The sequence below is a fragment of the Phocoena sinus genome, chromosome 4, assembly GCF_008692025.1.
Source record: "Phocoena sinus isolate mPhoSin1 chromosome 4, mPhoSin1.pri, whole genome shotgun sequence".
In the NCBI taxonomy this organism is placed as follows: Eukaryota; Metazoa; Chordata; class Mammalia; order Artiodactyla; family Phocoenidae; genus Phocoena; species Phocoena sinus.
The window spans coordinates 21,793,113-21,816,346 of NC_045766.1; the positions used below are offsets into that span (position 1 = coordinate 21,793,113).

Genomic DNA, 23,234 nt, shown 5'->3' on the forward strand with positions numbered 1-23,234 from the left:
CCTCAGAGGAACTGTAGGAATCCCTCTGGGCTCTGTTTTAATTTCTCATTTAAGAGTCAGTTTAATGTTTCACCTGTCATCGGTGTCCAGATGGCTTCCGACTCTGCATTCTCTTGCCTTAAACTCTGTTGACTCTTATTCCCATTTTTTCCTTATTTTGGGGCTCTGTCCTAATCAACCTGTTTCATGGTTTCTTCCTTTGGTTTTTAATTTCCCAACATCTCTTGAGAGATAATTTACATACCATAAAATTCACCCATTTAAAGTGTACAATTCAATTGTTTTTAGTATATTCACAGAGTTGTTCAAACCATCACCCATACTCTAAATTTAGAACATATTCATCACCACCACAAAAAGAAGCCCTTTCCTGTTAGCAGTCACTCCTGTTTTCTCCTCTTCCTCTCCCCCTAGCCCTAGGCAACAACTACTAATCTACTTTCTGTCATTATAGATTTGCATATTCAGGACCCTTTACATAAATGAAATTATATAGTATGTGGTCTTTTACTGGTTTCTTTCATTTAGTATGTTTTCAAGGTTCATCTACGTTGTAACAAATATCTTTTTGTTGCCAAATATTCCATTGTATAGGTACGTACCACATTTTATTTATCCACCCATTGGTTGATGAACATTTGCATTGTCTCCCCTTTTGGAGTATTACGAGTAATGCCATTATAGGAACACATGTTTTATTTTTCTGGGGGATATACTAGGAGTGGAATTGCTGGGTTGTATGGTAACTATATTTAACACTTTAGGGAACTGCCAAACTGTTTTCCAAAGCGGATACATCATTTTACATTCCCACCACCAATGAATGAGGTTTCCAGTTCCTTGCCAAAAAATAAAATAAAGTGTAAAATAAAATTCCTTACCAACCTTTGTTTTACTCCATCTGTCTTTCTGATTATAGCCATCCTAGTGGCTATGAAGTGTTTCATGGCTTCTTAACCTGGAACTTTAGGAATTCCCCCCAGGCTTTGTCAATTTCTTAGGGGCTCTTGGATGAGCTTCAAGAGGTCTGTAAATTAGGTGAAATTGTATGCAAAATTGTGAGTGTTTGCAAATGTGTTTTTTTTTAAAGGACACTTACCTTTCTTTTACTTCTCAGAGGGATTATTAACAGAAAGGGCTAGCAAACACGGAAATTTTCAAAATGTGCTCTACAATTTGTCATTCTTAATTCTGCTTCTGTCTAATCTAGTTTTATCAAAAGTGCTTCTGGGGACTTCCCTGGCGGTCCTCTGCACTCCCAATGCAGGGGGCTTGGGTTTGATCCCTGGTCAGGGAACTAGATCCCACATGCATGCTGCAGTGAAGATCCTGTGTGCTGCAACTAACACCTGGCACAGCCAAATAAATTTTCTTTCTTTCGTTCGTTCTTTTTTAAGTGCTTCTGTATCACCTGTGTCAGTCATCTGGTGGCATGGTAAAAATGTAGATTGCTGGGCACTGTCCTGTACCTGCTGAATTAAGAATACTTTGAGGGTGGGATCTAAGAAATTTGCATTTTGAACAAATGCTCCAGTAATAATGATAATAGTAAGAGTTATCAAGTGCTTACTGTGGGCCAGGTACTCTTTTAAGCTCTTTTTTTTTTTTTTTAATTTATTTATTTTTGGCTGCGTTGGGTCTTCGTTGCTGCATGCGGGCTTTCTCTAGTTGCGACGAGCGGGGGCTACTCTTCATTGCCGTGCGCAGGCTTCTCATTGTGATGGCTTGTTGCGGAGCACGGGCTCTAGGCACGTGGGCTTCAGTAGTTGTGGTGCTCGGTCTCAGTAATTGTGGCCCACGGGCTCTAGAGCGCAGGCTCAGTAGTTGTGGTGCACGGTCTTAGTTGCTCCATGGCACGTGCGATCTTCCCGGACCAGGGCTGAAACCCATGTCGCCTGCATTGGCAGGCGGAGTCTTAACCACTGTGCCGCCAGGGAAGTCTTAAGCTGTTTTTTTTAATTAACTTATTTATTCCTTATAGTAACCACCACTCTACCTGCCCCCTTCCCCCAAAAGTACTGTTTTTCTCTGTTTACTGCTGATGAAAATAAGGATAAAAGTCATTACTTACCAAAATTGAGCTCTTTATATTGGGAAGTCAGGCCCCACAGTTCAGGCCCTTAATTAACCATTCTGCTCAGCTGCCTTTCGAGAGATCATTCTTAAGCGTACAGGTGCTTCAGAACCACTGGCGCAGTCTGTTAAGTCTGAATTAAAATACCTACTCTTCCTCAATCTTTCTTTCTTACTCCAAAACTTCATTTAGTAACTCACCTTCAGAAAGCCTTCCATGACTTGGACATGCCTCTGTTCCTTTTCCTACTGGGCATATATATCTAGCTTGTATAGTATTTGCTTATTGATATGGTCTGTTAAATTATTTATTTCAATATAATTCTTTTTTCCACAACTGGATAGCAGACTTCTCAGTGGCAGGGGCCTTACCCTCTTTTCTGTCTCCTTACTCTGCTTAGTCTTTATACAGTACCTATTCAATATAGTAAATATATTGTAAATATATTTACAATATAGTAAATGTTAACTAAGTAGAGGAAGGAATAGTAGCGGACTAACCATTTTAGTACCCTAAAGGATGTTAGGGTGTTGAATTTTGCCATGGCGTTTCACTGGAATGGTTGGATAAGATAATGCTGCAGTATGAGGGAGTTGTCCAATATCAAGGAAAGGACCTCAAATACTAGGAGGGAACTACATTTCTAATTGGGAATTGAATTTGCTGGTAAAGGTAGTAAAATGGAGGAGATTGAAGATAAGAGTAGCATGATCATATGAAAATAAATGTAGAAATCTATATTGATAATTATGTCTTGATAACTTTTGGGAAACAATCTGAAAGGAGTTCTTTCTATTATTGCTACTAAATCTGTTATCAATCTTTATTAATTTATACTTTGTCAAGAAAAACAGATTTTTATAAGTGAGCAACACTGACAAAAGAGTATAACATAGTGCAAACGTGGGGAATTTAGACTCTACATTTGCCATATAAATGAAGTACCACACGTTGAAGGACATTTCTTTCTAAATAATATTTTTCTCTTTCAGGGTGATCTTGGAAAAAGAAGGGCCTCGTTCCCTGTTTAGAGGATTAGGCCCCAATTTAGTGGGGGTGGCCCCTTCCAGGTAAAAAAAATACATTTAAGTTAATCAAATTGTGGTAGTGTTTCTTGTTTCAAGCTTCATGAGGGGGGATCCTGAAGAGAAATCAAGATAAAGCACTATGGTATAACAAATGGGTATCAGTAGCCATCTAAAAGGATAGGCAGATTGTACCGTGTGCAGGTGCAGAGGACCTCTTAGTGAGATCATTGTGAAGCAGTTTTTGCACCAAGTTCAAAAAACCAAGAAGGCCTTAATATGATGAAAGGCCAAAAGGCCTTTCTCTATGATTTCTTTTTATCTTAGATTGACTTCTTCCATGATAGAACACTGCAGAGTTCACATGATAGAACACTGCAGAGTTCACATTCAAAGTGAAAATGTGTACCCAGCTCTCTGTATTCAAACAGTGTAGTAGATCCATATCTTATTTATTGGGTTTCAACTTTTTATGGGCTCTTTCTTTTTTAAAAATGATCCAAAATTTCATTCTTATTGGAAAGACTAAAAGAAGTGTAGTGTAAAGGTTGACATATTACCTTAAACCCATCACCTCTCACCATGTGCACCTTTCCACAGTTACTCCTCTTCCCTCCCCATACATAACCACCATTGATAAGCAGTTGGTTTAGAGTCTTCCATTAATTTTTCTGGCTTATGCACATAAAATGCATAATATGTAGACTTATTATTATTTACGTAAATTGAATCATGTTTCACCAAATTTGTTTTGAAGCTTTCTCCATGAAAATAAGTGAAGCTTTTAAAAATTGTATAGTATGACTGATCCCTTATTGATAAACCTTTAGATTTATTTCCAGATTTTTGCTGTTAAAAACAATGGTTTTGTGAACATAGCTGTACCTTTATCCTTGAGTATTTAAGCAAGTATTTTCCTTTAGGATAGTTACCGAAAAGTAGAATTTCTGGATAAAAGGGCGTATGAACATTTAAACTTAGTGAACATTGCTCAATTGCCTTCTGAAAAGGCATGCCATCTTTTTATTCTCAGATAGGGAATTAGTTGCTCTTTATCCACATTTTACCAATGTTGGCTACTATCCGTGTCTTTTAATACTTGCCAAATAGACTAAACATGATTTTTCACTGTTTTTTTTAAAAATATACACTTGTTTTATTTTGGTGCTTTCATGTCCTCCTTCTTGTAATTATTTGTCATTTGTATCTCTCTTCTGTGAATTACCTATGTATATTCCTTGCCCATTTTCTCATTTAGGATGCTTTTTTTTCTTATTCATTTCTAGTAATGCATTATTTATTCCCGTTGCTAATTTGGTATCATTCAATGTATCCTTTTTTTTTTTCTTTTTCATGAAGTAGAATGTTTCATTTTCAGTCATATTAACTTCCTTTTTTTCTTAAGCACATTAAAAAAGCACAGCAGTGATACTCTCCCCATTTTTACTTGTTTACTCTTCCCCTTATTGGACAGATAATCGGGATTGTTGGGCAATAGCAGGATATTTGATACAGCAAGCAGCTCATGCCTGGAAAGCTAAACAGTGAGGAGGTAGTTGGGATGCATGAAGTCACAGTCAATGAGTTAACAGGGAAAATATTTATAAATTTAATGGAATGTTTACAAATGTTAGAAAACAAGATCTGACCTGATGGGACTGATTTCTTTTGCAGTTGTTCTTTTAAAGGGTGCTGTGAACTACTCTTTGTGTAGTATAGATTGGTATATAGCACAGTATCTCACAATTGTTTAACATATACTTTGATCACTTGAGTCAGTTCTACCTTCCTCTCTTCAAAAAAACATAAAGTACTTATATCACGTTTACTTAACTCAGTGTATTTAACTTAGCCTTATTAACATTCTATAGGCCTGCCAAAGTCTTATACTTTTTCAGTTAGTTGCTGTCAGATTATTGGGGTTAGGACTATCTGAGGATGCTTTATCTTTAATGAGTTGATACAAAAAGTACTTCATGGTCTTCATGAAAAAATATGTATGTGATGTTATATGAGAATGTAAATAAAAACTAAGGCATTATGTTTTTAGATTTCTGGACTCTGGAATAATAAAGATCAATTTATATGTCTTTTAAATCTTATGAATTAAGCAACATGCTTATTGATAAAATTTAAATCTTTATTTTAGAGCAATATACTTTGCTGCTTATTCAAACTGCAAGGAAAAGTTGAATGGTTTATTTGATCCTGATTCTACCCAGGTACACATGATTTCAGCTGCAATGGCAGGTATGAATATATGATATTAAAAGACAAAAAATTTTCTGACACCTAGAGACTTAATATTGAATTTTGATGAATTTAACCTTGTAAAGTTAAGGCAGTTAATGTGCTTTTCATTGATTAGCATCTGTAAACATGATTTTTACATTTATTAGTATACAATAAATTTGATTAGGTGGTATATGTAAAATCTTGTCAGTTGGCATTTTGGTATTTAGGAGTTTGTGATAGCATGCAGGTAATATAATATTTACATTGTCTTGTGTAGTACACTGAATATTTAGTGATCACTTTTAACAGTTTTAAGAATCCAACCATAATTACACTTACAAGTTACAGAGCTGTAATTTACTCTTTTCTCCTCAATTTCTGTTAGTGCCTTTTCCCTTTTTGCTGCATGTTTTGGCTTCTGTCTGAAATGTGCCGGCAGTTCTTGGTAAAGTATTCATTTTGTCCTGTGCTCAAATGCTGAAATTTTTGTGAGTGATATATTATTGATAATTCAGAGTTATTGTAACGTATGTATTGAAAAATATGTTTATCATTCCACATAAATCGCACTAAGATAACACTCAAAATGTAGGTACCAGATATGTGTACATGCTTGCTCTAGAAATGTTTCCAGGAACTCTTCTATCATCATTGATGAGACTGTATGATTCTGAATTAAAACAACTAGTCCTGGGCCTCTGCACTGCCTTAAAGATAAACTGGGAGATTGGTATGACTAGTGTGGTTCTGGAATCATTTGCTGCCCTGCATGTTAGACAAAGCCATGACCTTTGGTTCTCATTAGAAAAATTCTCTATACTTTTCTGAGATTTGTTGTATATTTAACCATGTCTCATATTTCCAAAATATGCTGTGACTTTATAAAGCAAATTATAACTACGTTTGTCAACTATTGATCAGTATATTGAGTTTCAATTAGATGCTTAATAATGAGTGCCTTAAACTGTTAACCATTTTCTGTTTAGAAATAAATTGGATCAATTTCAACCACATACTTAATGAACTAAGAGTAAGTTTGAAATACTAATTTCTGAAAGGTCAATAGCCATATAATAAATCTAGCATGTACCTTAAAAATTATTTTCATGGCTTTTTATATTTAGTAATTGTTGACTGACTCATTGAAGTTTTAAAGCTGGAAGGTAAAGCTTTAAAGATCAAGGTGGTGAAATACTCTTTACCAATGAAGAGAGATCTTGGGCAAGTTAGGTAATTTATGTGAATCTCCATTACCTTATTCTTGTAATGAGTGGGTTGCTCTACATAGGTTTATGTTTTGAGAATTAGTTCTTTAATACCACAGAGATCATCTAGTTACAACTAGAATTTTTTAATGTACTTTTACAGATGTTGAATACAACTAGATATGATTTTTCCCTCTACAAATTTGAGTGTAAAGTTAGTGGCTAATTTCAAACTACATGACTACTGTATTAGGGTCTTTATATTTCTGGATTACCAGTGTTCATGTTTTTGTTTCTTAACCCCAGAAAATTGTAAAGAAATGTTAATCTTTCTTTTTTGAAAGAATTGATGCCAAGAAAGTAGGTAAGCAATTATTTTAAGTTGAGGATAGTTATATATTCAGTATTACAAATTTAGAGTTTCAGAATCTCTTAATTCCCACTGGAACATCTTTTTTCATTGGCATATCTAATCAGAATTTATTACTATATTTGTATCACATTGCAGAGAATTTCAGTGGAATTGCCATTTTGTATTTTTTCTCAAATGTGTACAAATGTTAACTCATAGTTTTCAGTTTTATTTATACATTGATACTATTTCCCAACTTGAATTTCTTGAATTTTGGTAAATTGATAGTCTTATACTTGTTCAGAGAGTCTTGCACTATTCATTTATTGTGTAATTTGAAAATACTTCTTCCATTTGTTTGCAGTTAGATTTTTCTGAGAACTATGCCTTCAGAGCTTCCTTGCAGTATTCATGAGCAATAACATTTAGCTTTGCAGTTTTTATACATAGCTACATGGTTGGTGAAACTGAATGGTCCCATGCAGACTTAAGGTAGCCTTTTGCTCCCTTCATTCTTGTAAGAGTCTAGACCAGACTGCATTGGTTTTTCTTCAGGATAATTTTTAGAGATCTTCAGAATGTGAATTGGGGATGCAAAGTGCTTAGAGGCAGTCATGTGAAAACTTGTTTTTTAACTGGCTGTTCAAAAAAAAATGCTAACCTTGTCACTTTATCGTTAAAAATGCACTAAAATGCACCATTAGTGATAGTGTCTGCAAGATTTTGCCACATCAAGTAGCACATGTATTAAGCTTTAGTAACATAGCTTGTACGTAGTTTTTATTCCAAGTAACCTCAATTTAGTTGTATTTTGTATTTTATTAATATGAACTTGAGTGTTTTAGATACTAAACCTTTTTAATTAAAAGGACAGTTTGTTTAAAGGCCATCTTGTTTTCTTTTGTTTTAGTATTTCAAGGGAATAGTATAAGAATTTGTAAACCTCTCAATTTGAGCTATGAATTTTCATACATTGAAAATTTTTTTTCCAGTTGTGAGGCTATTTAATCAAATCAAGTAATGGTGACTCTGTTTTACCTGCCTTCCCCCCACCCCCTCCCCATATGACATTTGCCAGACTAAGTGTGTCTTAGCTATTGAGGGTATTTATTTTCTTGAGAGTTTCTGTGTGTATTTGTTAAAATGAACTTGCGTATCCCTCTGTATACACTTGGACACAGGCGTGTATACAAAAAAAAAATAGTATTACATTTCTTCTTTATAGTAACTCCCAATTTTCAGAAGTTTTTATCTAGGTTGTATATACTTTTCTATACAACGGTACAGATTTAAAAGAAATGAATTCTGATTTTTATTGGATTATATATTAACACAGTGATTGCTTAATTTTTTCAATACCAACAGTGTAATTGTTTAACATTTACTACATACCTAGTGGGTTTTATTTGCTTATAGCATTCACTGTTATTTTTCAGGATACATTTTCTATTTGACTTATTATTAAAGGTTAAATTTTTACTCATTAAGTAGAAATTTTGTCTTGCATTATAAAATATTCTTTTAAATAATTTGTCCATGGCAGTTTATTTAGCCAAATGGATGGCTAGACGTTTTGTGTGTTTGTATGTAAACATTCTTCCTGTTTTTTTATTTTGTAGAGCACAAGAAACTGAATACAAAATAATCCAAAATATTTCATAAAAATGGATGTGCAATATTACTGATCATAGTGCAAAAGGTGAAAGGTACTATTGTAGCCACCTATACTTTATTTTTTTAAAAAAATTACAGTTACAAAATGAAGTTACTTGAATTTTCTATTTTTGTTTTATTTATTTATTTTAATTTTAATTCTTTTGGCCATGCTGCGCAGCTTGCAGGATCTTAGTTCCCCCACCAAGGATTTAACCTGGGCCCACAGCAGTGAATATGTTGAGTCCTAACCATTGGGCCACCAGGGAACTCCCCTGTTTTTGTTTTTGTTTTTTACTAAGTAGGCTGATTATTAAGGAATAGAAAATTGTGATTTCAGCTCTGAGCATGGTAGAATGGTAGGAAAATGGGATATGATAATCCCCTCTAAATATTTTCTTAGATTCCCCTTTGACAAGGTTAGCATTTTTTCTTTAAGGCAAAATTGATCTTATTTTAGGTAAGTATTTGGACTCTGAAACTGCTACAGATGGCAGAATTTTCAGTACTCGGTACTTTTTAAAAAAAATTATGGCCCATTCTTATATTCCTTTCTTTTTCTTTTTTAACTTAAAATTTTCAAAAAGTTAGATCTCACAGTAAATATTTCTCAAATCCTTCCAATGGGATTCATTTTGTACACATGTTTCTGATGAGGTCACTGCTTGTTGTTATGATACAGAAAAGCCTGTGTCTATTTTAGGCATTTACTGTACATTTCTCCCGAGAAAAGAGTGAGATCGTGTCATCTCATGCTCCCCATCCGCAGGTCACTTCCTGTAGAAATATGGACTAACTTAAACCTCGTGAGTACTGATCTGAGCATCTCTTGCAGCCTCTAGTTATAAGAAACACACCCTGGGAATTTATAATAGCTGTGGAATTAATAGAAGGCGGGAAATGAATTTTTATTTCCTGAATTTGTGTGTGCATTATCTATTTTATAAAACTTTAATTCTGATTCCTTTATAATATTCCTTCTAGAAGGAAGAAATGGGTAACTTTTCAGTCATCGTGTACTAAAAGCTTGGGGTCGTTAGCTTGGCCATAGTAGCCTTGACCTCCAAAGAATTCCTTAGCAGTATTTAAGATTTACGTAGCTATTAATGGTATCATGCCGTTCGACAGCTTTTAGAAAAAACAGTAGTTCTCTTCGCTTAGCATAACGTTTTAAAAGTCTAATACAGTGCTTTCTATTCTCTTGTCTGTTGATACTTGGCTTTCTACTTTCTTACAAAAACATTGATCTTAATACCTACCATTACTTTCCAAATATGGGACAAGAATATATGGGATCTTGTTTGTTTTAATTAGGTATTTTTGGGGGTTTTTTAGTAGTTTTAATATATTTTTCTTAGAAGGTTAGGTGGGTTTTGTTCTTACAGAAGTTAATTGAAATAAAAAGAACTGAAAATGCAATACTACAGGTATCACTCACTTAATGAAATAGACATTTTCAGCAAGTTTACTATAACCAGGATTTCTGTTAATCTGGTTTTTAATTGGTTTACATTATCAGATGGAATATTAGATGAAACAGAACTTTAAAAATTGCATTTTAAAAGTTTTTTTTTAACTTTCTAATAAACTATTAACTATACTACTAATAGTATGGCCAGTATACTGCCATTTTGCTTTAACTGACTGTGGAGCAGCAACATTAATTCTTCTTAACCTACAGGTAGATTCTTCATATACTTCTAAATCAGTTTTAATGTTTAATGGGGTGCTCAGAATATTAATATGAAATAGCATATTATCAAAATGTCAAAAAATTTAAATGTCAAAATAAAAAGTAATAGGAAGTTTCTAAATTTCAGGGGCACCATCCCCAGTATCTTTGTTTGTCTTAAAAGGAGTAGGAAGATATGTTTAACTTTGACTGTTTGTCAACTTCAGACTGCCTTACCATATATATAATTCTAAGCTAGTAATAAATTTTTATTTCTTCCTGCTTGTTTCATGTTTTGAATTAATAGATTATATTTTTCTAGATTTAATTAGCCTAGTACTGTCTCCATAAGTTTATACTTAGAGTTTCTTTGGTTAAGAGGATGTAATAGCATAAAATCCAAGGACCAGAACTGGTAAAGGACCAATAGCTAAAAACCTGTGGATTATGCCTTGATTCTTTTGTCTAACTTAATGGTTTGCTAGCAGTTAGGCTAGTGTCTTTATTAAGAACTAGCTTGTTACTGGGAGAGTTGAGCCCCAACTGTAGTAAGCACAAGCTGTATAGATATAAGATGATGACATTCTCTCACTTACCTAAATTTTAATGTGTCATGTTCCATAGGTCAATCTGTGTCTGGAAATGAATTTTAGTTAAGTGAGAAATACCTGTTGTTTGCTTCCTGTTTAGTTTATTAACATGTACACAGCATTATGGGTATTTAAAATTTTATTCCTAGTAATATTTATAAATATGTGTTGTAATATTTTAAAGTTTACACATATGGGGTTTTTTTCAGCCTCTAATTGAGGAATTTGAGACTTAGAAGAGTGTTAATGAGCTTGGGTCCTGAGCTTATATTTTTAGACATAGAACTTGTACTTTTTTTAAAAAAAAAGCTTTGATACTCATCTTCTTTTCAAGTAAAGTATAATAAATTGAATGAGATTTTTACCTAGACAGACTGCTTTTTTAAAAGTTGTGTATAAGCATTCCCAGTTTTAGGCTTTCAAAATTTAGTAAAAAGCAAATGGTTTTTTCCTAAAATTTCCACATAATAATTAATAAAAACCATTGTGAGTAACGCAGAGTGTTTTGTTGGTTTGTGCTGCTGAGCAGCTTTTTACTAATAAACTCCTAATATTACTGTATAGACATTTAGCTAATGCACATATTTAAGTTTAAAATAAAGAATCATTAAATTAGGCTTATGACCAGAATTCTGATGTCAGGTGCACATTTGCTTTAGAATATAATTTGAATATCTTTAGTTTGACATTTTCACTGAGAATAATGGAGCTCAAGAGAAAAAAAAATTGAACTCCATAACTTTATTCTCAGTTAAGCCAACATGCAAGAAAAATCTTTTCCAAACAAAATATTTAAACTGATCTGGTTTCATATTTTTCTTCTCTTTCCTTTTATCAAGAATATATGCATGAAAAGAACTTTTTATTTGAGACATCTTCCTGACACCCTGTCCAACACATTAAATTTTTATTATTTTAGTACTGGCTGATGCTTACAAAATTGTCGGTCCCTTCCTAGTTTTATATTATGTATGTATGTAGTATTAAAAGCACTTGAGAAATGGAGACTATATAATCATTACAAAATTATTGAAGGAGTTATTAAACCAAACTTATTTCAGTTATTTTGCTTGATAATAGAGTCAGTCTGAGCATCTGTGAAACATCTGGCTGTTTCCACAGTATTAATATAGTGGATTAAGGGAGTAAAATTTGAGTTAGCTAATTATCTGACATTATAGAAGGGGAAAGAACCTGTGAGACTAAATTCTACTTTGTAAACAATTCAGTAAAATTATTTTGCCTTTGTAGATATACCCATACTAACTTTGAAAGCAAAAAAAGGTTTATGATTAGTTCTCCACTATATGTTAACTAAAAAAACAAATTACTCCTAAGTGTACCATAGCATTTTTGTTCCTGAAAGTACTTTACTAATATTAAGTGCGCTGGTTATATTTCAAAACCTTTCTAAAAATAATGTGCTTGACCCGCTAGTATTTGATAGCAAGTATTAAAAATTAAGATCCTTAGACATTTCTGCATGTAAGTTTTCACTGAATTTAAAGGCCAAATGAATAAATGTAGGTTGATGTAAGTTATATCAAGTTTGTGTAGTGATCTTAAGTGTTCACAAGTATTATATGAAAATCCTGTTTTGTATAGATGAAGCAATCTTCATAAATTTCCATCATCGAGATTGCATTTCATGTGCTGCTATTTTCCCACAACACTAGGAAGGTAGCAAGTAAAAGATATGCACTAGCCTAGAAACATACTGTTCCAGAGATCTTACTTTACTACCTGGAATGAGCCATCTTAGGGGACCACCCTTCTTGATAGTTAATACATAGTTCTTTAGTTTTAAAGTAAGATAGAACTACCTTCTACTTTAAGTTTCTCTCTTCAGTGTCTATAAAAGTAAGAGGGAAGTTCTGATTTGTAACTTTTTGAACTTTTAAGTTTTTGTATGTTTTTAAGTGCTTGGATGAAAAATAGATCTGTCCTATTAACCCTAACAGAAACCTTATCTCTGTGATACCATTATTTTAAGACTATTAGTAATTGTGTGCTTATATAAAGTATTCACAAGGCCAAACAACAATTCTTTCTGTTGTACAATCAACTTAAGATCAGATATTGGTAAATGCTGACGTTTATGTAGACTCCATTTTGAACATAGTGGTTTGTGATTTAGTTGGACCCCAAGTAGCTATTGTAGAGTTTGCATGCTAAAAAGCCCTAGAATACACAAAATTTCTATGTTTCTTTGTAGAAATGGGTTTCTGAATTTAGCTTAGAGAGTAGAGAGTGCCACCCATAGGATATTCTGAATACGTTGGAAGAGGAGTTTATATATAATCATATTTTGCTCTTAAAAGATTCTTAGTTATGGTCAGAATTTGAGACTGATTTGGAAATAAAAAGTACAGATGTTCATGGTTGAATAGATTTGTAAAATAAAAATGTAAAGCATACATCAGTTGATAGTTTAAATATTTATTTTCTTTAATATAGATTTATATAGTTTTAAAAATCTTGAAGTTAATAGTGTGTTCTTAATTTTTACCAGAGTTCATTATAAACATGTTTGTTTAGGTTTTACCGCAATCACAGCGACCAACCCCATTTGGCTTATAAAGACTCGGTTACAGCTTGATGCAAGGTATGTTAATTCATTAAAACAAAATTTGTTAAAGTTGGCTTCAACTAAATTTCTTCTATAAATTTGTATCAATGAGATCTCAGTGCCAGGTATCTAAACATTTTTTCCCCTCATTTGCTGCTGATTTTTTTTGTTTTGTTTGTTTTTTGGTTTGGTTTTAAAACTTGGCTGTACCATCAGAGGCAAAAGTGACATTAATAGTTGGCAGTATGACAGTTTCTAGGAAAGAAAGTATATTGTACACTGTGTTTTTCAGTAAAGGAAGAAGAAAGAAAAACGACTTATTAATCTAGCCCGAGCTGTGATACTTTCATTCACTCCATGTGTGATTATAATCGGCCTCCTGACACCTAAATAAACAACATGATCAATGAGTCTAGACTGAGTCTTTAAGGATCATTGCTCAAACTCATGAACCTTGTACCCAGAGCATTCTGGCGTGGAATTTAGCTCTCGTGTATTCATGGACTTCATCTGTTACCGCCAGCCACTTTATAGCAGCAAGATTATTCATTCAATACATCTATAATGGGCAGGTACTGGTAGGTTCTAGAGATATCCCAGGAAACAGTTGGGACCAACTTTAAATGGAATAGTCAAGGGATGGTTTTTTGAGCCCATTTTTAACCAAAGGCAATAGTGCAAATCTCACATATCCTAAGTTTAGGGCCTTTGACGTGTTCTGGCAGCTGAGACAAAGCTAGAAGCAGTGTGGCTTAGAGTCCTGCCATCTCAACTCCTGTTGGCCTTCAGAATGGAGGACAGGGAGAAAGTAACACTTGTAAGTAGAGCAAAATGACCTTATCTGATGTATTATAATAATAATAATCACATTGATAGTTTTGAAACTGTTTAGCCTTTCAGTCTGGAGTAGACTGTGTATAACAATTTCCACTGTTTTTTATATTTTAGGGTTTGGGAAGTCTAGTGTAGATATCATAGATTATAAATAAAACTGATCTAAGAAATCATTAACAATTATGCCTGCTTAAAGCTCTGTTTTCCACATCCTGTCATGTGGAATTGTATGCTATTTGGAGACTTGAAAAGCAGTGTCTAATTCTTGTTTCATCTAGAATAATTTTTAATGAAATGTTAAGTTGTGTTGCAGCAGGACTCAGAGTTTATCTCCTAAAGCCAGAGATATGAAAGATAATGGTAGGTAAGCCAACCCAGAGGTTAAAAAGTGTGAGATGCCAGTCCCTACTGTACTGTGATAAACTACCAGGGGCATGCTTCAGTATGCTATAGGGTAGATTGTAGGTGATCCCGGAAAAGCATGGATTAAAACTCTTTAATGTTGTAAGTGAAAAAAATAATAATCAAGCTAGCACAATTTCCTAGGCTTAGGGGTGGGGAAATGGGATGGGGCTGGGGTAGTAGTGAAAGGTTGATTTGAGGACGCTCCCTTACAGCACAGATCTGGAACAGGGCTGATGTGTTTGCATATTGACCTTGAGGACTCACAGCCCTGGACTTCCTTGTAAGAAAGGATTTGACAGCAGAAACTAATTACAGTTGGTTGCATGGATCATTCAACTAAGAAGCTATTTATTCAGTACCATTAGTTGAGGATAGTCATTGATTCAAGACAATTATTAGTTTATAAAATTGGAGGAATCTGTAGGTTATCAGGTAGGTGTCTTAGTTGTGGTTTTATTTTGTTATGTTATCCAGTTGTATATAATTTATAAATAGTTTAAGTTTTCTATTTCTTTTCCCGTGGGTGGCATTTAAACCCATTTCTTACAGATAAAGTTCTATTGGGGGAATCATAATGAAGGTAGTAAATATTTTTACAAACTCAAAATTATATACTTGTAAAAGAGTAAATGCTGCACCCTTAAGTAGCACTAAGAAAGTTTTCTTGGGCACAGTGCTTCATAAATACTTGATAACTGTAGAAGTCCTCATTCACTATTTACTGAGGTGAAAGATATGGCCATTACCTTCAAAGGATCATAGGAAATTTGATTTAAAGTCACCCAGTCACTTTTGGGGAAGAACTGGGTGGGCTTGGAAGAATCCCCCAGGTACACAGAAATTAGCTTAATTATACTCCTTGCTTTGTGATATTCTATTATCATTGGTGTCTCAGTCTTTTTTTTTCTTTTTTTCCCCTATATTGGGTCTTTGTTGCAGTGTTCAGGCTTTCCCTTGTTGCGGCGAGCAGGGGCTACTCTTTGTTGCAGTGTGCGGGCTTCTCATTGCGGTGGCTTCTCTTGTTGTGGAGCACGGGCTCTAGGCGCGAGGGCTTCAGTGGTTGCGGCACACGGGCTCAGTAGTTGTCACTCGCGGGCTCTAGAGCGCAGGCTCAGTAGTTGTGGCGCACGGGCTTAGTTGCTCCGCGGCATGTGGGATCTTCCCCGACCAGGGCTTGAACCCGTGTCCCCTGCATTGGCAGGCAGATTCTTAACCACTGCACCACCAGGGAAGTCCCAGTCATTCTTTTTATATATTATTAAATGCGAAAAGACTCAGCTTACTTAGAACTACATTTAATATAATGTGCGGGGTTTTTGTTTATTTTGTTGTTTTTATCTTGAGCTGCAGTCACAGTGTGTTTGAACACAGTCACAGTGGATTTTGTTGCTTATTCATACAGTCAGACTTCAATGAAACTGAAGATTCAAAGTAGTTATTTTGCATTCAGTAAAATAAACTATATGTTACCTGTCTAATATGACAAATTTGGGACAGAAGAATAGGAAATCTAAAATGAATGTTTTAAAATTCTGATTTTACTTCCTCATGAATTAAAGAGGGTTATTCTTTAGTAGAGTGGCATATTTCTATATATTTCATTTACTTTATTTAAAAACCTATACTGCTTTATTTTTGTTAATAAGGTTTTTCCCTTTTGCTTTTCAGGAACCGTGGGGAAAAGCGAATGGGCGCTTTTGAGTGTGTCCGTAAAGTGTATCAGACAGATGGACTTAGAGGATTTTATAGGGGCATGTCTGCTTCATATGCTGGCATATCCGAGACTGTTATCCATTTTGTTATTTATGAAAGTATTAAGCAAAAACTACTGGAATATAAGATTGCTTCTACAATGGAAAATGAAGAAGGGTCTGTAAAAGAAGCATCAGATTTTGTGGGAATGATGCTAGCTGCTGCCACCTCAAAAACGTGTGCCACAACTATAGCATATCCACATGGTAAGAGGACTTGAATGTATATGAGTAATCTTCTGTTAAATCAGAAATATTTTCCCACCCCAGCCAATGGCCAACTTATTAGAGTATTTATAATTTTACTGAATTACAGTATAACTAAATACAGTTAACCGTAATGGGATTAAACCTGTGTGAGTCACGTAAGGCTGTTTTAATAGGTCAGTGTAGGTATGCTATAGTAGCATGGTGGCGATTAGGTATGGGCTCTGGACAGTCAGATTTCAGCCCAGAGTCAGATTCCAGCCAGGTGACTTGGGCAAGTTTCTGTTTTTTAAAAAGGTATGGATGTAGGTGCCATACTAGATACTTTATTACTACGTACATATATACAGTATACATTATTGCTAATCTGCACAAAGATCGTGCAGAGTACTTACAAGTCTAGAGATAATTCCAGGACAGAACCAGAGTTGTCTTCATTTTCAGATGGGAAACCGGAAATGTTAAGATTAAGTAACTTGCTCAAGGTCACATAGCTTAATTACTCGGTGGTGGAGCTCAAATTTGAATTGAAGTCTATAATCCCAAAGACCCAAGTTATTTTGCATTGTTTCATGTTGGCAAATAAGTATATATTAATGATTTTTAAAACTTCCGTTTTTTAAGTTTTATAATATTAGCCTTTTTCATTAATAACTAAGAAGACCACTTAAGAATTTCTCTGTAACACGCTGAGGGTTTTTTTGTAACATTTTTGTTGTTTTGTTAAAGTGTAAACTTTGATTTTGGTATGTTTGAGGGTTTAGTTTGGTTTGGGTTTTTCATCTAAGTGCTTCACTTTTGTTATGCTGATTAATGTTTACAGTCACCTTTGTAAAGCTAAGGCTATGTGATTAAAGCTCTGTCAGGAAAAATGAAATACAGCTAGAAAATGAGTATTTGCTCTAAAACGTAATTTATGAATAAAAACAACTCTTGAACAAAATGGGACTGTCAGCTTACCTCCAGTTTCCTGAGGGCCATTCCTAACTTCTTTAAGAGAAATCAAAAGAGGACAGTGCCAGCAGCATTGGGTAGGTTCTGGCCTCCTATGGGACTGTGACCTGCTCAGGTGAGAGAGAGAGAGGGTTTTGGAATTGCAAGCACCCGGTCTCTTCAAGTGAGATGATATCATTATAAGAAGAGGTACAGTTTATAAACAGTATTTTGGAGTGAAATATATAAATGACATGGATATTTAAGGCAGGACGCAGGAGATTTCAAATGTTAACATTTGCAGTGAAAGTTACTTTCAACCATTTCCCTCAGGCCCATCAGGAGCATTGTGTTGAAAAAGTTTGAAAAATAATGGGCGTGGAAAGAACAGATTCTTCAGTTTAAACTCTTAATTCTTGTCCCAGCCTCTGCCTTCAGCTGACTAAAACTTCTTAGTAGCCCCCATTTCTTTCTTTACCTTTTAAAATGAAGAAAAATTAGACTAACCTTTAAGATCCTTTACAGCTCTAAAGGTTTATGATTTTTGCCTGGTTGCTTCCCAGATGTGGCCTTTTAGCTGACACTAGTATTTTAAGCATTTTCAGACTTATCCACATGAAATTTCATGTTGGTGTATGTGGACCATTGTGAATAAATTAATAATTCTACTTTTTCATTGTAATGTCCACTTCTTAAAAATCTTTCCTGCTTGTTTCTCACTGTATCTTTTTGTATTCATCTTTGATACCACCTCTGTTCTCTTTCCGACTTTACCTTTATTTATCACATCTATTCTCCCTTTTATCTATATCCAGTATACAGCTGATATTTTTGTTTATTCTGTCTTTTACCATTCAGGAACCTTTGAAATTTTATAATTAGTATATGTGATTTTAGCCAGCTAGCTTAGGAGTTTGGTGAAAGACATGGCTATGGTAACTAGTTTCAATAAGTTGCACATTAAAAATTACTCCTCATTTATCCTGAGCTTACACTTACAGTCTGATAAATGAGATGTGTCCAGTATTAGGAGGGGTATAAAGATATCACACTGGTGTTTAAATAAAATGACTTTATTTTTTTCCCATACAGAAGTTGTAAGAACAAGACTGCGTGAGGAGGGAACAAAATATAGATCCTTTTTTCAGACACTGTCTTTGCTTGTTCAAGAAGAAGGCTATGGGTCTCTTTACCGTGGTCTGACAACTCATCTGGTGAGACAGATTCCAAACACAGCCATTATGATGGCCACCTATGAATTAGTGGTCTACCTGCTCAACGGATAGCACCACCAGGCTGCTGTACTATAAAGAGGGAAGACCAAAAGATACAGTGGACCATGGAGTACCGAAGCCAGCTTGGTGGACAGAAGGAAAATAGTGTGGGAACATGGAACTATACCTAAGTGGAAGTTTGGTTGTAGGAATTAAAGTAATCATAACCACATTACTTAGTCTTCTTAGTAATGTGAAAAAAAACCTTGGCTGCCTCCAAGAAAAAGCCTTTAGAAGCGCTCGTTCTTCAAAATTGCCATTTTTTCTACCATGTCCACAGGACACAGTTGGCATTTTGTTGATTTATGGCAATCAGAGTATAGTGTTTATTCCATGAGCACTTTTCCAGTTTTCTAGACAGAGCCATCTGTAACTGTATAACTATCCAAAGATAGTATTGACAGTCATAAATTTCTAATTTCTGCATAATTCCTATAAAATTGAAAAATAACAGTGATATAGTATTTTCACATTTCCTTGAGAGGATCTGGCACTATATTTTAAAGTTAATCATTTGGGATTAGTAGTCAGTGTTTTTGACGACAAATGAAGTAGTGTCTAAACATGTTTATTTTTAGCTTTAAAATGTTTTGGTTTCCACTGCTCACAGGTGCTTTATGTTTAGCATAATGTGAACACTTAAATTGTTTGTTAATGTATCAACTCAAATGGTAATAGTTTGGGACACAACCAGTAAAATGTTGATTCTTGGCTATTTCAGTGACTTGAGCATGTCCTCTTATCTTTTCTAACCTAATGATACATGAATGAATGCAGTGTCTTTTCAGTGACTTATTAATTATGAACTTGAATTATCCCCTGCCATACCTAGGTATCATTTTCTTAAAATGGAAAACATTTACTGCTTCTGAATGTTTCTCTATTTGGTTTCACATTAAGAATTTGAACCTTTGAATTATTTCCAGAAGCTCTGCATACATTGCATTTATTTAGTAGAGAAAATGGTAATTTTTAGCTTTGTCCTTACAAGGTGTTTTCTTTTTTTAAGATGATGTTATAAATACCTGGGGCAGCATAAACATTATAGAGGAAGGGCCCTCTGCAATCTGATTGGGCAGGTAATGATCCTAATTAACTTACAGTTTTATAAATGAACAAACTGCTTTGGACAAGGAATTTATTCCATCCGAATTTCTTGAATGGTAAATCATAGAAAGATTCAAGTTAATTCAGATTAAGCGTGTTAACAGGATATAGCTTTTACATTTTGCTGTTGAGTTCAACTGCACCTTTTAATACTTTAAATGTATTATATGTATGGCCCTTATGAAGATACTTGCTGTAATTCAATTAAAAGACTTTCGCTTATGGATGTTGCTATACTGGTGTATGAAACTTATACAATTAAACTCCAGTGTGGTAGTCATTTCAGTATACATGAACTGTACATTTTGTGCAATGGCTTTATCTTAAGAATGACTTTTTGTGAATGCACTTTGTGGCCTTTTTGGAGGGAGAGTGAGAGTAGGAGAGAATTCCCAAGATTACTTTTTTTAAGTATTGGTTATGTATTAGGCAGAAACAGTGTTCATAACATTTTTCTGGGATTTAGGTATATTTTGGAGATCTTTACTATAAATGTTTTAAGTATTCTTATGTACACTGTAGTGCCCCTAACATATAAAAAAATCATAGCATGTCATTGCAAGCTTTCTCCACTGTCACCAGTGAGACACAGTGCCCTCTTAAATTCCTATACCTTAACTTCCTTGCAATCAACAGTAACTGGATGTTTTTGAGGTGCTTCGATTGGAATTTAAAATATTCCAATCTCTTTGGAGACCAAAGGCAAATTCAGTTTCATTACCTTTGGGATTATTAATACCTTTTATGGTGAATTTCAGCTTTGACATATATTGTGAGGAACATGCCCCCCACCCCACCCCAAAAAAACAGTAATGGGGTTTGTAACTTAAATCTGTAAAGAAAGTGTCAATATATAGTGTTTTCATTTTCATGTGCCACTTATACTGCCTAATACAGTGCAATTTGCCTTGTGAAGATCTGTAAACATTAGTTGTATTGAATGTCAGACAGAGACTCTCTAATCTTAGTGATCTGAATGCCCCACAAATGATTAAGAATGATATAAAAACCAGCAGCTAAGGAACATCTTATTTAGTTGTAGCAAATTCATAACAAGTGTCCTTCAAGGATGAACTCGTATTCTATTCCTGTTTGTATTTGTATTGACCCTTTAGTGCATTTTTTTCAGCTTTTAAAAGTGAGTATATTTACGTGCTGGAAGGAAAAGATCTTAGAGTCTCAGACTTTGTTTCTTTGTGCGACAACTGGAAAGGAGCAATGAAGTTTGTTTTTTCCCCCCAAAGTACAATCTGCTGTAGTTTATGTATGACAAAGATAATTTTAAAAGAAAACTTTATATAAAAATTGTACATAAAGTTTGTCTTTGAAACATTTCTTTGGAGATTTTTTTTTAATTGATGCAAACGTTTAAAAAGAAAAAAAAACAAAAAGCATTGGTCTTCTTTTTTAAACTGTGTTTTATTTTCATCTGTTTTCTATCAGATAGCTTTTTATTTCTAGTGTAGAGGTAGTCAGCACTCTTCAAATTGGTATGTACTTTTATTGGAGAATTGTCTCAGAAAATTGAACTTTTCAGGTTAAAGTGGTACCTACTGAAAGAACATACTCATAGAGCAGCAGATAGGAACTCTGGTACTTGTGGCTTACAGAAACAGTTTACTAGATTTCAAAGTCAAAAATCTGAGAATGACCAACCTGTGATTGTGGGGTACCATACAGTGCTTTTAAATCCAGGGAAAAAACTGTATCACCAAAGCTTTTGTCTTGGTTTTCCTTATGTATGTAATTTCGTGGAACCAATCTTACTAGATGGGACCCTCAAGCAATTGATTTTTTAACTCTGACACCAAGAGAGAATATCATTAAATTATTTAATCCAGACTTTTGTCTCCTAAAACCAAATGCCCATTGTGGAATAGCATTATTCTATTAGGACCAGCTGAGTTTGGGTTGTTAGGAATAATGCGTGTTTACTCTTTACTGGAGTATAAATACGTCACCATTTTTAGATTTTGTTTTAGATCACTACAAATACTGATTTGATCTTGAAGGACTTAAGTGCTAGGAATCAGTTTATCCTTTACCCTTCCAGCGTTGTTCGTGCTGTCTTTTGTTGTTTACATGCTCTTCTGCCTGGACTGTTAGCAGTATAGGGACCCCTTTGGGGCTGGTAAATAATAGTTCAGCCTTTTTCTCCTCTAGTATTGATCATGACTTTAACATTCCTAAGAATATAGATGTTTCTAAATGATTTAAATTGGAAGGGGATTTTAACTATATAAAAGTATTTAATACAATGTACTAACTTTCGGCCCACGCAAATCTCCATTGTGCCCTTATATTTCTCAATCTACACTCTGCTTTTTATGCTACTCCTTTTAGAAACTGAAAATTCTAGTTTTACTCAGTTTTTGTGTTAATAAACATTTTGAATGTGTACCCCTGCATATGTGAACCATTAAATTATGACCTGTCAGTCATAGCTAAATAATCGACTTCAAAGAGTTGATATCCTTTGACCATTTATGTGACATTTGCTATTGAATTCCTGTATGTGGCTGTAAATTATGTGCATTTACTCTGTATTTATGTTAACTAGCTGAATTTTATTTGAATTGTTAAAATTCCAAAAATTAAAATATGCATATGAAAATCCGGTGTTCGTTTTTCAGTTTTTCTATAATGTATCCTAATACTCTGGTATGGTGAGAATGTAATCGTACTTTCTTAGGATTAATGTGTAGAACAAAAGTGCATGGCCATTTTTTTCAAGTTAAGTGTTAGGGTCCTACCTGCTAGACCTAGTGATAGATACCTCTAGGAATTGAAAGGTCAAATAATCCCACTCCCTCATAGTTCAGGAAGAAATTTCTTTTCTTGCATATTTTCCACAGGTTTGTTGATCTGTAAATCCAGGACATTTCATGTATCAAAATATCTAATTTGCAAAGAATATTTGAGAAATTGGAGCCTGATTAGGTCATTTGATTGATTCCTTCCTAGCTTGTAATTTTTTTTTTAACAGTAGGAGCTTTTGTTTGTTTTAATTTCAGCCTTTGGGAAAGCTAAGAATATTAAAGGTAAAGAGCTGGAAACTTGTTACAATAACCAAATGAATCCACATATGATAGATTGAAATACAAGTGACACAGGTATAAGTGTTATGTAGTGCCTACCCACTTTATATTTTGTCTGTTTTGTTTTTTTAGGTTTTCCCAAATTGTAGCAACCATCAAACCGCCTAGTTTTGTTAGTAAGGAAACCAGGACAAATTTGTCATGTTCCATTTGTCAACATAATGCTGAAATTGGCCTCCTGACAGTACTCTTTCCACTGAAGACTGAAATGGTGGGTAGAGTGAAGATATTGGCAAAATAACGGTATGAC

The 23,234-nt window shown here is 34.2% G+C and overlaps 1 protein-coding gene across 7 annotated transcripts in view; it reads left to right on the forward strand.

Moving 5' to 3' along the window:
• Window positions 1-22,502, forward strand: part of SLC25A36 (solute carrier family 25 member 36) — a 41,294-nt gene extending 18,792 nt beyond the window's left edge. Inside the window, exons 3-8 of one of the 7 annotated variants that reach the window (XR_004349634.1) lie at window positions 3,067-3,144; window positions 5,249-8,597; window positions 9,248-9,350; window positions 13,345-13,411; window positions 16,283-16,572; window positions 18,598-22,502. Coding sequence is in view for 2 of the 7 variants with exons in the window: in XM_032630047.1 (XP_032485938.1) it covers window positions 3,067-3,144; window positions 5,249-5,349; window positions 13,345-13,411; window positions 16,283-16,572; window positions 18,598-18,791 (730 nt within the window). In the remaining 5 variants the exon portion in view is untranslated. Of the gene's footprint in view, window positions 1-3,066; window positions 3,145-5,248; window positions 13,412-16,282; window positions 16,573-18,597 lie in introns of all 7 variants that reach the window. The other 6 variants (XR_004349635.1, XR_004349636.1, XR_004349632.1 and 3 more) reach the window with 6 other exon arrangements.
• The last annotated feature ends 732 nt before the right edge of the window (window positions 22,503-23,234 follow it).